This window comes from Sus scrofa, chromosome 11 (assembly GCF_054392235.1).
Source record: "Sus scrofa isolate SSC_HxYL_T2T_F1_AM1 chromosome 11, Sscrofa_HxYL_maternal_Yorkshire_Landrace_v2.0, whole genome shotgun sequence".
NCBI lineage: Eukaryota > Metazoa > Chordata > Mammalia > Artiodactyla > Suidae > Sus > Sus scrofa.
The window spans coordinates 5,267,447-5,282,814 of record NC_139393.1 but is presented as its reverse complement, the minus strand read 5'-3'; the positions used below and the strand labels follow the sequence as shown (position 1 = coordinate 5,282,814).

The 15,368-nt window shown below is 49.8% G+C and overlaps 1 protein-coding gene across 1 annotated transcript in view; it reads left to right on the top strand.

Moving 5' to 3' along the window:
• USP12 (ubiquitin specific peptidase 12) overlaps positions 1-15,368 on the top strand; it is a 76,705-nt gene that overhangs the window by 45,534 nt on the left and 15,803 nt on the right. Inside the window, exons 3-4 of the mRNA XM_021065513.2 lie at positions 4,066-4,279; positions 13,349-13,578. Of these exons, the coding sequence (XP_020921172.1) occupies positions 4,066-4,279; positions 13,349-13,578 (444 nt within the window). The remainder of the gene's footprint in view (positions 1-4,065; positions 4,280-13,348; positions 13,579-15,368) is intronic.

Sequence of the window (15,368 nt, the reverse complement as noted above, 5' to 3'; positions counted from 1 at the left end):
CCCGCATCCTCATGGATGCTAGTCAGTTCTGCTACATCTCAGCTACAACAGGAGCTCCACATTTGTTATATTTTTAACATACATAATGTAGTACATCTATTATTTCTAAACACATATGTGTATATTAGGGATATGTGCTGAAAATCTTTTTTTTTCTTCTTTTTTTCTTTTTAAGTCTGCACCTGTGGCATATGGAACTTTCTGGGCTGGGGGTTGAATTGGAGCTGCAGCTGCTGCCCTATGCCACCACCACAGCAACAGCAGTGCCACATCTGACTCAGATCCGAGCTGCACCTGTGACCTACGCTGCAGCTGGCAGCAATTCCGGATCCTTAACCCACTGAGTGAGGCCAAGGATTGAACCTGCATCCTCACAGACCTTATGTCAGGTTCTTAACCCACTGAGCCACAAGGGGAACTCCAAAAATGATCTTACTGATGGGGGGGAAATTTTTTTTTTAATACTTGGAGAAGAAGACATTAGAGAAAGCCAGGGATAGGTCATTGTATTCAGTCAACAGTTGAGTTCCCTGGTGGCCTAGTGGTTAAGGATCCAGCATGGTCACTGCTGTGGCTCAGGTTCCATCTCTGGCCTGGGAACTTTTGCACGCTATGGACATAACCAAAAAGAAAAAAAAAAAAAAGAAAAATCAATGGTCATACCTTAAGGATGGCAGCTTTTAGTATTTGTTTCCTCCGAGTTTAAACCTGGTCATATCTTTGATCTTTAGAACGAGCTGAAAAAAACACAGGGTAGGTTTTAACCCCCCAGCAATGTATTTTTTAGAAACTGAGCATTTCAGAGACACGAACGTGGAGGAAATCATCCCGGTCTTTTGCCGGAAAACTCTGTCTTTGGAGGATGCGTGTTTCGGGTTTAGGAACCTCGGTGAAAGTTTCCATTAACAGTCAGGGAACTAGAAGGAAAAGCGCCCAAGTTACGAAGAAGATTGAGGGTTAGCTTATTCCGGAGAAACAGTCGTTTCAACTCTTCATTTTTCCCTGCTGGGATTGAGGCAGGCGAGTGAAGAGCACATAACAGAAGGCTCAGAATCCGCGGCCGGGCGGCCTGTGCGCCCCGTCCGGGTCCGGAGGTGAGCGGGGGGTGGGGGGCTGGCCCCGGCCTCGGACCGCGGGTTGCTGCTCCCCGGGCTTGTCCTTCACAGGTCAGGGGTCGTGATCATAAGTGCTTTTAATAAGCCGTGAGATGCTGTCTTGTGTTTTCCTCCACCGACTCCATGGAAGTTGCCAGACTTTCCTGGTGTTGATTCTATAATAAAACGTCCAGATTACGGGCATTGTATCTTGGTTTGCAAAGCCGTGGTTTGTTGGTCATGACGAGTGCAGTTACTCGTGCTGTTCAGACTGAAGAACCGGAGAGTCTTCTGCAGCTGTGCTTAGTCCCTGGACAGGCTTCGGGGCTGAAGTGTGTCACTGTTACGTGTATGCTCGATGATAGCCATGCCCCATCAGTGTGTACCTGTTCGAGCATTTCTCCGGAAAGCTTTTAAAGCGTCTGTCTTTATGAAGTCAGCTCTCGGCTGCAGCTAGCACTGTCAGCATAGATGCCGTAAATCTTCACCGCCTCTCACGTCCTACTCGTTTTTCCTTCTTTCTTTCCTTCCTCCCTTCCTTCCTTCCTTCCTTCCTTTCTGGCTGCCCTGCAGCATATGGAGTTGGCAGGCTAGGGATCAGATCTGAGCCATCGCTGCACCCTAAACTGCAGCTGCAGCAACACCGGAGCCTTAACTCACTGTAGCGGGCCAGGGATGGAACCTGCGTTCCAGCGCTGCCCAGACACCACTGATCCCATTGCACTACAGCGGGAACTCCCCTGTTCCTTTTTTGGGGTATTCTTCTTCTGTTCCCTGAGTATCTCATAAATTAGTAGCTAGGTCTGGACACTTAAAGTTTAGTGATTTTGTTTTGTTTTTTAAGACAAGAAAACTTTTTAGGAATTGCTACATGCTTCTTGGAGCATCACATCGTGAGATGTGAAAGTTTGGTTCATTTTCAATGTGTGCCCTGGGGGCTCAGCTCTGCCCCCCCCCCCTTAACTTAATGCTTTTAGTATCCGTTGATAGTTGTTGCCTAACCCACTGCTTCCAACTCTTTCGTCTGAGTTTATTAGCAGGAGTTATTCTCTAAACAAGAACTTCAGTGCCCCTGAAATATGGTTTCTGTAGGAAGGGCAGGGTAAAGCTTTGATGCTTTCCTTTTTTATATATTTACACCTCCGCTTGGAGACTCATAGGCTGTGAATTTTTGCATAGTCGATGTTCTTATCCGTTGCAGTGATTCTCTTTGGTAAAAGTTGGCTCTCAAAACCACACAAAAAGATCTTCCAGGCTAACGCTGTTCGTTGCACAGTGTCTGCATACCTCGTGCAGCCGCATCTGTAAGTTGTCCGAGTTCTTTTTGTGGAAAAAAGGTTTTTAGAGGCCACAGCCTGTGTGTGTGGGAAACTTATTGCTCTGGAGGCCTTTTCAGTGGACAGGACTTGAGAACTTGTGCACGTGTGCAAACACACTTTAAGATTTACAGAAAGGTGTGCCTTTAGTGTTTTTCTTTTTTTTGTCTTTCGTCTTTTTGAATTGGAGCTACAGCTACCAGCCTACACCACAGCCAGAGCAATGCAGGATCCTTAACCCACTGAGTGAGGCCAGGAATCAAACCTGCGTCCTCATGGTTACTAGTTGGATTCATTTCGGCTGAGCCACAACAGGAACTCCTCTCTGTGGCCTTCTAGGGTTAATGTTTACGGATCCTGTCCCTGGCAGGACTGTGAGAACCGTCCTCATTCCTTTTTTTTCACAATTTCCAGGCGCTCCCCACAGCTTCAGTGACTGACTTTTAGGTGTTTTATTAGTTGGCATTGGGAGCCAGTGTCCGTTGATGGTAAGGGAAAATGAAGGCAGAACATATTTATCAGTTATGTGCTGTTTTCTTTGTAAGGCAGGAGTGTTTCCTCCTGTTATTAAAGAGCAGGGAGTTGAGGCTCCGTGAGTGGTATGGACCTTCTCCAGGTCACATGGCCAGTAAGACAGAGGTCGTGGTTCAGGACTGAGCTCAGGAGCTGAGTCCACGTCTTTCCCGTAGATCAAGAGTAGTCTGACCTGCCATTTCAGCGCGTCCCTGGTGGATATGCTTTGGCACTGGTGGTTTTTCAGTTCATGTTTCAGAGGGTCTTGTTTTTCCTTGTCTCTCCTTTTTGTTCATTTTTTGGATGCCACTGAGGAACCTGACAGTAAACCTCACTTATGTGGGAAAGAATTTTTTTGAGAGTTAGATTTATTTTTATTTATTTATTTACTTTTAGGGTCTCACCCATGGCGTATGGAAGATCCCAGGCTAGGGGTTTCATCGGAGCTACAGCTGCCGGCCTACACCACAGTCAGAGCCACACCAGATCCAAGCTTCCTCTGCAACCTACACCACAGCTCACAGCAACACCGGATCCTTAACCCACTGAGTGAGGTCAGGGATCGAACCCACATCCTCATGGATACTAGTTGGGTTCGTTACTGTTTAGCCACAACAGGAACTCTGAGAGTTATATTTTAAAATATATAGTATATCAAGTGCTTTGTATATAATTCATATTAACTATGGGAATTGAAAAAGAAAAATTCTCCAGAATCCTAAAGCTTACCTATTCTCACGGTTTAAACTGTATGGTTTTTTGTGTGTTTCCTTTTCTCTCTCTTTTTCCCCTTTCTCTTTTGGAAGTTCCTGGACCAGATCCCAGCTGCAGCTGCGCCTACACCACAGCTGCAGCAACACTGGATCCTCATCCCACTACACCACGGCAGGAACGCCCCAAACTGCCGGGTTCCTTGAATCTGTTTTCGTTAAGGCCAAACTTACTGCATGTGTTTGCTTCCATTGTAACCGCAAGACCGGAAGCGGATGCCAGGAGCGTCGGCTGAATGTCGCAGCGGCCGAGGCAGTTTCAGTTCACGGGGATCATGAGGCCCCCTGCTCTTCTCTCCGCCACCCACGTGCGCATTTGTTCTCGGGACTGCGCGTTCCCCCTTTTCACAAACCGTGTCTTTTTCACCCCAGTTCGGGAACACCTGCTACTGCAACTCCGTCCTCCAAGCACTTTATTTCTGCCGTCCGTTCCGGGAGAAAGTTCTCGCCTACAAGAGCCAGCCCCGGAAGAAGGAGAGCCTCCTCACGTGCCTGGCCGACCTCTTCCACAGCATCGCCACGCAGAAGAAGAAGGTTGGGGTCATCCCACCCAAGAAGTTCATAACGCGGTTACGGAAGGAGAATGGTAATGGGCTGCGGGCCGCGTCGCTCGCGGGCCGGGAGCCGGGCGGGGATGCGGGAGCCTTCCCGTGTCGGAGGAGGTGCCGCTTCGGGGAGGGCTGAGCGCTGTTCCGAGATCTGGGTCTGTGTGCCAGCAAGCGAGGAAGCCTGGCATCGCGTTTGGCCTGCGAGGCTTCTCCTCTCGAGAAAAGTTTGGTTTGGGGCCCAATTATTGTACATTTGTGGCTTTCATCTCGCTTTCGTGTGTGCTACCTCATGTGATCCTGACAGTAACCGGATCCGGGGAGCATGTTACTGCCCCGTTTTGGCATGAAAAAAACAGGTGCTAAGGGACTCGCCAGGAGTCACACCCCAGGGACGAGAAAAAGCCAACAGTAAATTAAACTGAACGTCCCGGCCTAGGGTAGGCGGTTTTACCCCGTCCTCCTCCCTTTGAAAGTAGTTACTGGCGTTCCCGTCGAGGCGCAGTGGTTAACGAATCCGACATGAGGTTGCAGGTTCACTCCCTGGCCTCCCTCAGTGGGTTAAGGATCTGGCGTTGCCATGAGCTGTGGTGTAGGTCACAGACGCGGCTCGGATCCCGTGTGGCTGTGGTGTAGGCCGGCACCTATGGCTCCAATTCGACCCCTAGCCTGGGAACCTCCAGATGCCTCAGGTGCGGCCCTAGAAAAGGCAAAAAGACCAAAAAAATTAAAAAATAAAAGTAAATAAATTTAAACAGTTACTGATTACACCCCACTTCCCTTTTCTCTTAAGATGCTTTCCTTCCGTTTCCACGGCCGGCCCGCACCTTAGACATGGGCTCCCTCCCTTCACGTGCATCACTGGTGCTCAGAGACGGTGGCGAGCTCGGCTCCGTCCTGGTCCTGAGGGCGGAGCACAGCCGTCCACTGGGCTCTGCTGCCTGAGTTCAGAGGGGTCTAGGGGACGCGTAGGGTTCTGGGTTCCGTTCTGTTGGATGTAGGCATTTCCACCCCTGTAGAAATAAAGTCGGGTGGTGGTTTAGTTTGTTAGCTGTCAGCTACAGGGATCCCAGTGCTTGGCCGTTTCTGCTGCACAACAGAGCGAGCCAGCTGGACGCGGACACCCTGACTCACTCTGTTGTGCAGCAGAAGTGGTCACAACATTTAAATCAACTGTGCTTCAATAAAACTTGAAAAAATGAAAAAAATGCGGTGGTGTCTGCGGACATATGACTTGAGACGTCTTTAAGGTTGGTTGTTAAACACACCAGTGGGGCGTCCTGCCCTCGGCTCTGCTGACCTGTTCATCGTCACATGATTAAGCGGGGGTCGTATTTAACTTCCTGAAGCGCACAAAGACGCTGCAACGGTGGGGCCGTAGATGATTATTCTTGAATCTGATACCCGTGTTAAAGATTTTCTTCACTTTTTCTATATAAAAATATAGAGCAGTTGATTAACTGCTCACAAAACACACATCTCTGTTGTGTTTCCCTGATTAAAACTAAACACTGATGTAAACTACGGGCCTGCATAGTATCTTCTGTTTTAAAAGAGCCAAGTACAACTCGGTTAGAATGTGGACTGAGTGATTCACGTCTTTTTGCCCGTATTAGTAAGAAACTTAAAAATGTTTGTTCTGGCAGAAAGTTTGTGTAAGTTAACCCTTGAACGGCGTGGTCTGACTCGCGTGGGCCCGGCGCCTGGGGTCTGCTCGTTAGTAGATCCCGCAGAACTCCGCCCTCTGCACTGGCTCACAAGCACAGACGCGGGACCGGGACCAGGGACCTCGGGTACAGGGGATTGGGTCTCTGTGGCGAGTCCTTGCTCCTTGTTCAAGGGTCAGCTGTACACGGTAACCGAACATGCTGTCCTTTCGGGGCGATGAGTGTTTCAGAAAACGTTCCACGTCAGAAACATGAAACGTAGAATGTGAGTACCCACTGTTTCCCTTTCCATGTAACAGGACGTTTTTCTTGACCTTGTTGAATAGTGGATTGTACGTGTTCTCTCTTAGTTAGAGCCGCTGTGGTCAAAATCCCGGACACGAGGTGGCTTAAACCATAGAGGACTTATTCCTCCCGGTCTAGAGGGTGGCCAGTCCCAGGTTAAGGCACCAGCAGGGTCATTGCACACGGCCACCCTCCTGCTGGGTCCTCTCGGCGACGACAGGGAGAAGCAGGCTTTCTCGTGGCTCTTGTCATCTGATCACTGTTCTCAGCCCACAGGACTCAATGACCTCCCAGAGGCCCCATCTCTAGACAACATCGCCTTGGGGACTAGGGTTTCAGCCTGTGGATTTGGGGGGCAGGTGCATGCCGTCCATGGCGTTATCTTTAAGTGAGCAATACGTTTTTTTTTTTTTTTTTTTTGGCCTGTTTTTTAGGGCCACGTCCACGGCATATGGAGATTCCTAGGCCAGGGGTCGAATTGGAGCTGCAGCTGCCGGCCTACCCCACGGCCACAGCAACGAAGGATCCGAGCCCACATCTTCTACCTACACCACAGCTCATGGGAGCCCTGGATCCTCAACCCTCTGAGCGAGGCCAGGGATCGAACCTGCATCCTTATGGATACTAGTCGGGTTCGTTAACCACTGAGCCATGATAGGAACTCCGCAATACGTTTTTAATTCATGTTGATGCTCTAGCTGAACACAGAGTTCAGGTTACTGCTTTTGAAAGTTCTTTGTGGTTCAATATCTGCAGTTTTACACGTTAGCTTATCAAACCTGGGATATCTGTACAATGTTTATTTTATTAATTTAATTTTTTAACTTTTTTTTAATAGTGCTGCACCTCTAGCATACGGAAGTTCCCAGGATAGGGGTCATATCGGAACTACAGCTGCGAACCTACGCCACAGCCACAGCGCTGTGGGATCTGAGCTGCATCTGTGACCTACACCACAGCTCACAGCAACACCCGATCCTTAATCCACTGATCGAGGCCAGGGATCAAACCTGCATCCTGATGGGTACTAGTCAGCCTCGTTACTATTAAGTCATAGTGGGAATTTGCTGTTTATTATATTTGTTTTTAGGGCCGCACCCATGGCATATGGAGGTTCCCAGGCTAGGGGTCTAATCAGAGCTGTAGCCACCAGCCTACACCACAGTCACGCCGGCTCTGAGCCTTAGCTGTGACTTACACCACAGCTCACAGCAGCACTGAATCCTTAACCCACTGAGTGAGGCCAGAGATTGAACAACCCGAAACCTCGTGGTTCCTAGTTGGATTCGTTTTTGCTACACCACAATGGGAACTCCCTGTTTCTTATTTTTTAATAGCTCAGTATTTTGTATATTTTTTTTTGTGTTTAGGCAGAGTCTGTTGATACACAGTAGACTTCTTAATTACTTTCTGAAAGAAATCGATTCCAGAATGAATATTCCAAACCCATCTTTTCATAAGCTTTGTTTCATTTTTCTATACTTCAGAAACAATATTTAATAGAAAAGCATGTTTATTACTTGATGTTGCTGGCTTTTGTTGTGTTTTGATTTTTGGCTTTTGGGTTTTTGTCCCCCCCCCCCCCCCAGTAATTAAGGGAGAGCATACAAATCAAAGAAGATTTAATAAGTTATCCATTGCATAACTCTCCTGAGATTTTACTGGCTGGTTTACTTTAAATCTGAATATTAAGTTTGTTGCCTGTATGAGTAGCTTTCGCTGTTCGATGGTGCGTCTTAGATCAGTCTCCTTCCGGCTCATGTTGAAAACCTCACATTCTGTACTCTGAGTGGACATTAGCTCTACTGTTTTAACCACTCTAGCTTTATATTATTAATCATTTTGATAAATATCCCTTGGAAAAGAATCGATTTTACTTTCAATTATGGATTTTTATTTTTAAAATGTTGTTACCTAATCGTGGCAGCAGCTGCTACAGCGCCGTGCTCACACGCAGTTGCTAACACATGCTCCACACGTGTGCTGTCTTTGCTGACCGGCAGTGTCGGCACGGCATTAGTGACTTTGCGTGTCATCCCTGCGGTGTGTGCCAGGCGCTGTGCAGGACCTGGGGACAGTGCAGTAGGACAAACCTGTGCCTTCAGAGGGCTGACAGACAGGCAGTTACATGAAATACTGTCAGTGCTATGAGAAGAGTAAGCAGGACAGGCTGGTTGAGAATGAGGGAGCTGATGAGTGAGGGGAAAGAGAAACCCGAGGTAAGAAGCAAGGTGTTTGAAGAGCCGAGGCAAAATGCTTCCAGGCAGGTAGAGCAGAAATTGCAGTTGCCCTGGGTGTTTCGAGAACAGTGAGAAGACGACCGTGGCCGGAGCGGCGTGCGATGAAGACCAAGTTGGCGAGAAAGCAGGGCCGGGCCGGCACCTCGGGGGTCCTTCTGAAAGCCGTTGAGGGGCTCCAGGAGGGCTCTGATCTGCGGCGGAGGGTCCACTGGCCGCGGGGGCCTGGCGGGGGGAAGGGGCGCCCGTGGGCAGCGCGAGCAGAGGCCGGGGCCTGGCCGGGAGGCCCCTGCAGAGGTGCTGTCGACCGTGACCGCCTGCCCGCGGCTCTCCCGCGTGGAAGACTCACACGCGGGTTGGGGACCTAACTCCACGGCCAGCGTGGCCCAGCGAGAGGCCTGGCGGGCAGACCCGCGGGCTCTCAGCAGTGCGCGGTGTGCAGCTCTTTGGGGCCGTGTTTGCTCTTCGCTTGTCGTCTGAGCTGTTTGCACCCCTGCTGTCTGCTGGCCCGTTCATTCATTCACCCCTTCAAGAGACGGCAGCACGTCTGCTGCGAGGCGGGCACCGATCTGAGTGCCGGGGCTCGGCCGGGACCGCCCTGCCCCTCGGGAGGCTGCACGGGCGTGGTGTGCAGAGAGACGGGCACAGAACCGAAGAGCATCCTGGCGATGGGTCTTCCTCGGGTGAGGAAGTACTGGTTGTTCACAGGTAACAGCTCTGAAATAGATCCTAGGAAACAGCTTGTCATATTCATCCATCCTTTTCCCCCCAAAGAGCGTGTAAGATATTTTGTATAATGAAAAGCTGTAGCTATTTCTGAATTATGAAGAAAACTTAACTTTTAGGCGGTGATTTCACTTTTTCTCTTTTTTTTGGTCAGTAATCTTGCAGCCGTGTCAGGACTTTGATAGCTCATATATGTCTTATTGGTGTAATGAAATTGCCTCTCCCACTAACTAGACTGTCAGTTGCTTGGGGTCGGGAGCCATTTGTTTTTTTCCTCACCTTTGTCTTCCCAGCACTTAATCTAGTTCCTGGCACGTGGTAGGTGCTTGCTAAACATTTGTCGAAGGAGTGAATTTGTTTGATTTGCCAAAGCAAGTTTTTTTTTTTTTTTTTCTTTAGACTTTTTGTCTTTTTAGGGCCGCACCTATGGCATATGGAGGTCCCCAGGCTAGGGGTCGAATCGGAGCTGTCGTCACCGGCCTGTGTCAGAGCCGCAGCAACGAGGGATCTGAGCCAGGTCTGCAACCTACACCACAGCTCATAGCAACACCGGATCCCTAACCTGCTGAGCAAGGCCAGGGATGGAACCTGCGTCCTCATGGATGCTAGTCGGGTTCATTAACCTCTGAGCCACGATGGGAACTCCTTGCCAAAGCAGGTTCAAAGTCCGCCTTTCCCATTATGCTTAGCAGAGAAGAGAGCAACCCAGGGAAAAAGCAAGAGTTTAGAAATTAAATATAACATACAGGGATTGTTGTGTGGCCATTTAGTTGGTGTAATTTCAACGTTTATGTGTTCTTAGTGGGTGTTTAAAACTTGTAGTGGCTGCTCTTAGCTTAGGCTCTGCAGGATTCTGGCATATGAGGTATACTATGTTTATAGAAACTAGACTATTTTAAATGTCATCGCAAAATGGCATATTCTCTGATCCACTTCACATCTCATTTCCAGAGCATTCAAATCATTTGAGGTATTTCTGTGACTATGAAGTCATTGTTCTGTGTTAAAACAACATCCAAATAAAGATGTCACAGCTTTAAAAAAAAAATTTGCATATTTCTGCTTTACCAAAAAAGTATTTATTTTGGAAACATGTCCATATGCCAAAACAATTTTTTAGGAGGGAGAAGGGAGTTTAGGTTATTAAGCCGCCACGTAGGGATCCACCGTGACTTATTTAACCCTCACCTTAACCAGGCCCTTAGCAGCCTTCATAAAAGCTTGTTTTGGGGAGTTCCCGTCGTGGCTCAGTGGTTAACGAATCGGACTAGGAACCATGAGGTTGCGGGTTCGATCCCTGGCCTCGCTCAGTGGGTTGAGGATCCGGCGTTGCTGTGAGCTGTGGTGTAGGTTGCAGACGCGGCTCGGATCCCGAGTTGCTGTGGCTCTGGCGTAGGCCGGCGGCTACAGCTCCGATTGGACCCCTAGCCTGGGAACCTCTGTATGCCGTGGGAGTGGCCCAAGAAATGGCAAAAAGACAAAAAACAAACAAACAAGCAAGCTTGTTTCAGGTACACCGTCATTATCCCTCTTTCTAGAATTTCCATGTTTTCCCCAATTTGTTTCCTCTTGGCTCAAGACCCCCAGTCAGCTCCAGCAAAATCTCCTTCCAGTCCACCTCCTGAGCTGGGTGGGTCTGGATTTGTGTCCTGGTTTGGGGGGGGCGGTAAGTGAGAGATGAGGGCTCTTTATTTTTAGGGGTTCGCGTTCATTGATAGAAGCTGCCGGGTCATGGAGCAGGTTAGCGCAGAACTCAGGGTGAGTGGAGAGACCATGAACCAGGCCGTCCACGGGTGGGGTGCTGGCAGGTGACGGCAGAAAGGTGCGGTTGAGGTCCGGATGGCCAGGACTGGGAGCTTTCTCCCTTGAGGGTGGGTTTTCTGTACCAGAAAAGGGACGGTGCGTTACAGGTGGCAGCAGGGAGCAGGGAGATGCTGAAGGTGACTCGCTGGGGGGTCGAGAGCAGAAGGCAGCTCCCAGAAGGAATGGCAGACCGGCCGGGGAGGGAAACAGGTGCAGCAGGCGAATGAGAGGAGTGGGGATGGAAGACACGGTCAAAGGTGTTGGCCTCCGTGAGCTCAACCTCGGCTTCGCCGGTCCGGTGGTGGCCCCGTGTGAGGGTTCCCAGGGGGCTTGGCTTGCTCTCAGACAGTGGGGGCCAGGAGGTCCTGCAGAGGCTCGGCCGCCTCGCCCTGTGGGTGGCGGTGGGATCGGATCCACTGTCCCTCGCGGGCAAAGCCAGTGGACGCACAGGATTTCCAGGTCCAGTTCCGCTAGGTTAGGGCGGCGTGAGCTCTGCAGTGACTCTCAGGGCTTTTACTGTTCTTAAAAGTATAACATGGGGGGGTCGTTTAGGGCTCATCACCCCCCCGGGACAGACTTAGAGCAGAGGAGTGAGGGGGGCCCCAGTGTGTTCTCAGGGTCCCCGGGTTTTGCAGCCCGGTGCCTCTGACGCCCGCGTGGTCGGGGCTGCGGCCAGTCTTGCTCCAGCAGCTGCACCTTGAGTGGGATGCTTTTTAAAGTCTTTTTGCCACCAAGATTTAAGTCATTTCTTTTAATATTCCTGAAAATGACTGTTTTCACTTGTTTCCATTTGGTCTTTTAACAACCTTGCAGTGGAAGACGGGGTTTCATCTCACAGACGGAGGCGAAGGCGTTTTTGGTTACCCTGGGGTTGGATGTTTTTCATGTGTCTTATTTAACCTTTTGAATTTTGTTACTGTAAATTGTTGATTTCAAGTGCTTTCCTATTTTGTATTTTCTTTTTAATAAACTTTTTATAGGTTGAAGGTGTTAATTTTCAGATTTCACTGTTTAAACCTTTTTAAATGATTTCTAATGCATAGAACTTAGGCATATCTATAGCCTTTCTAAAATACAATTTTTAAATTCGTTTTATCTTAGGAAGGCTTTCCCTAAATTTCCTTTTTTTTTTTTTTTTTTTTTTTGGTCTTTTTGTCTTTTTGCCATTTCTTGGGTCGCTCCCGAGGCATATGGAGTTTCCCAGGCTAGGGATCTAATCAGAGCTGTAGGTGCCAGCCTACGCCACAGCAAGATCTGAGCCAGATCCTTAACCCACTGAGCAAGGCCAGGGATTGAACCCGCAACCTCATGGTTCCTAGTTGGATTCGTTAACCACTAAGCCACAACGGGAACTCTTTTTTTTTGGTCTTTTTGACCTAAATTTTCTTAATTTCTGTTCAACCATTTTAAAAAGGTAAACTTTCTGGAACTTGTTAAGTGTGCTTGGGGGCTCAAAGATAAAGCTTCCCGACTGGGTGGTTGTCTCAGTGCATTTTACTGACTGACCTCGGTCCCCTTGTGAGGCTGGGAGGCCATGCTGCTTGTGTGCGGCTGGGTGGGTCCAGTGGCCTGGCTTGAGCCCCGGCCCTGCCGCTTCTTGGCAGCGTGACTTCACTGCCCTGGTCCCGCTTCCTCGCTGTGACATCACGGTCATAGGGGCATCACCCGGCGCGAGGAAGACGGGGTGAGGCCCTGCCTCCCAAGCCCATCCTCTTGCGACTCGGGCCGATGCTTACTGTCCTGGGGCCAGGGCACTTGCTCCTTAGTGGAATTACAGGGAGCCCTCCGCGGCGTCAAGTCTTGCCTTTGGAAGACGCCTTCGCGATCACCCGGAGTAGGGAGATAGTTCACAGTGCCTTTAGTCCGCGGGCCTGACTGCACGGCAGTCACCTGCAGCGGTTTTGAAAAGCGCAGGTTCCAGGCCTGGTCTCTGACCGACTCAGTCACAGGGTGTGCTGGGCTGTGTCCTGGGATGTGTGTCCCCGAACTGATGATGTCACCGCTTCCGCTGCTGTTCGTCTGCATGCGGCTTGGCACTGCCAGGACGTTGTCCAGCTTCTACTTTAAAACTTGCCATGTTGTATATATTTGGGCATAATAGATTCGATGAGCTATTAAAAGCAGTTTCTTATCTCCTCGGTACATTCTGTATGAAGACGGGTTTTGCTTTTTCTCAGTGATCAATTGCTTTTTTAAGATTCTCATCGATTTTAATTTTATTTTCCCCCAGTTCTGTCATAATTTGTATGTGTGAAAGATACCTATTTCTCGTACATCACTAGCCCATTCCAAACACCTGTCCTTAGTTCTGATAGAATACTAAGTGGTTTCAATTTGGTTTTTAATGAAGGTACTGATTCTGAAAGAATTCTCTCTATATTCTAATTTTTAGAGCTTTTTGACAACTACATGCAGCAAGATGCCCATGAATTCTTAAATTACCTGCTAAATACGATTGCTGATATTTTACAAGAAGAGCGAAAGCAGGAAAAACAGAATGGCCGTTTGCCTAACGGTAATATTGACACTGAAAATAACCACAGCACACCAGACCCAACGTGGGTTCATGAGATTTTTCAGGGAACATTGACTAATGAAACCAGATGTCTTACTTGCGAAACCGTAAGTATATCATCAAGTTTTGTTGAGAACACATCTGATCCGTTGTGTTGGAGGGTCTCGGAGGAGGCGTGGGAGGGTGGAACTTGATTGTTGTCCGAGTGCAAAGCTGTGCCCGTCAGCTGGACGGCGTCTCCTGCACGTTAACGTGCCAACATGAGGTGGCAGAAGGGAACCTGCTGCAGGTTGAATTATTTGAGTTTGCTTCAGCGCAGGAGGCCATAGAGCCCTGTTCTGGAAGTTACAGCCTTAGTTAAGCTCACGAGGAACCTGCAGATCAGGGAGGGCTACTCCCTTGATGTTCCTTTGCCTGCAGTGACCTTATTTGTGGTTGGAATGAGCCCTGGAGCACGCTCCGTCCGGTCATGGAGTTTCTCGAGATGAGCGGGAAGTCCGGCTCTTGGAAGCAGTTTCCATGCAGCATCTCCTGTTCAATTCTGAGCTCTTCCCCCTTGAGGAATGAAAGCTCACACTCGTAGTTGGCGCCACCGTCCAGCTGAGCCAGTCATGTCCCCTGTGGACCGTCCCCGCTTCGGCACAGGGTCGGGTTTGAGGCTTTAGAGGGATGGAGTGAGGGTTAGGTGGGTGTGAGCACAGAGCGCCTCGGCCGCCCTTGCCCCTCGCTAGCGGGTGGGTGCAGGGCCTGCTGGGGCCTGTCACGTCCCCCCTCCCAGCCCGTCGCCAGGAATTAAGGCTACGAGCTGCTGCTTCTCCCGCTGCGTTGGGGAAGGCCCACTCCTGCTCCGTTTCTGCCTGTGCTGACGGTTCCCCAGCCCCAACCTCTGCACCAGCGTTAGCCCCAGGCTGTAGGGGGCTGGTGTTAGGAAGGAGCTGTCCAGCAACAACCAGATGTGTTGAGAAAAGTCACTGCTGCCCCACTTGGATGACCTTGGAGGACACAGCCTCACTGTGAGAAACACAGGCCCTGACCGTCACCCCTCTCGAGCCTGCATGCGCAGCCCGGCCTGTCCTGGCTTTGGCCCCCATCCTGCACCGTCAGGTCACCTCACTTTCCTACAGCCCGGGGGCCGCTTCCTTAAGCACCTGTTCTCTTTCCTCCCTCTGAGTGGTCTCTCTTCCCCTTCGTTGTCACTGAATCTTGGGGGCCCCAGGTGGTTCTCTTAGTGTCGCAGTACCTCGTATACACAGCCTTCTGTTGGCTCGTATTTGCTTAAGTATATATAACATACAGCCACCAGCTGATGACCCCCGGCTGGTAGCAGGGGTCCAGGATTGAGGCAGGGAGGCGTTGGCTTGCTGGGTGCAGAGGCGTGGGTGGGACACGCTGGCGACTGACTCAGCCTTGCGTGGAGTCAGCGAGGGAGGCAGCCAGGAAGGGGACGCACAGGGTTCCGGCCTGCTCCAGTGCAAACCAGTAAGTGGTAACTTTATTTTTCATGAGATGATGTCGTCGTAATCCAGAACAACACGTAATTTAATGTGTAATTCAGGATGTTGTTACACTTTCAGGGGAGGGATGAAAGAAGTCCATAAAGTGAAGATTGTAGTTTGGTGTTTGGGGCTAAATTTTTTTCTTAAACGATAAAACAATACAGATATCATGTCCTTTGCCAAACATTCTCGTTCAGTCTTGGCCTGTGTTTTTGAGGAACGAGCGTGTGTGGTGCCCTTTGTTTTCTGCGTGACAGTATTACCAGGTTAGGGAGGTGACGGGAGCCCGTCACGCAGCCTGTGCAGTGGGGCAAGTCCGGCCAGGCGCCCTTTGCTGGTTTTCCTCCGCGGATAATGAGAGAGTCCTGGCTAAGTCCCATCAGGTCGTTTTCTTCTGAACT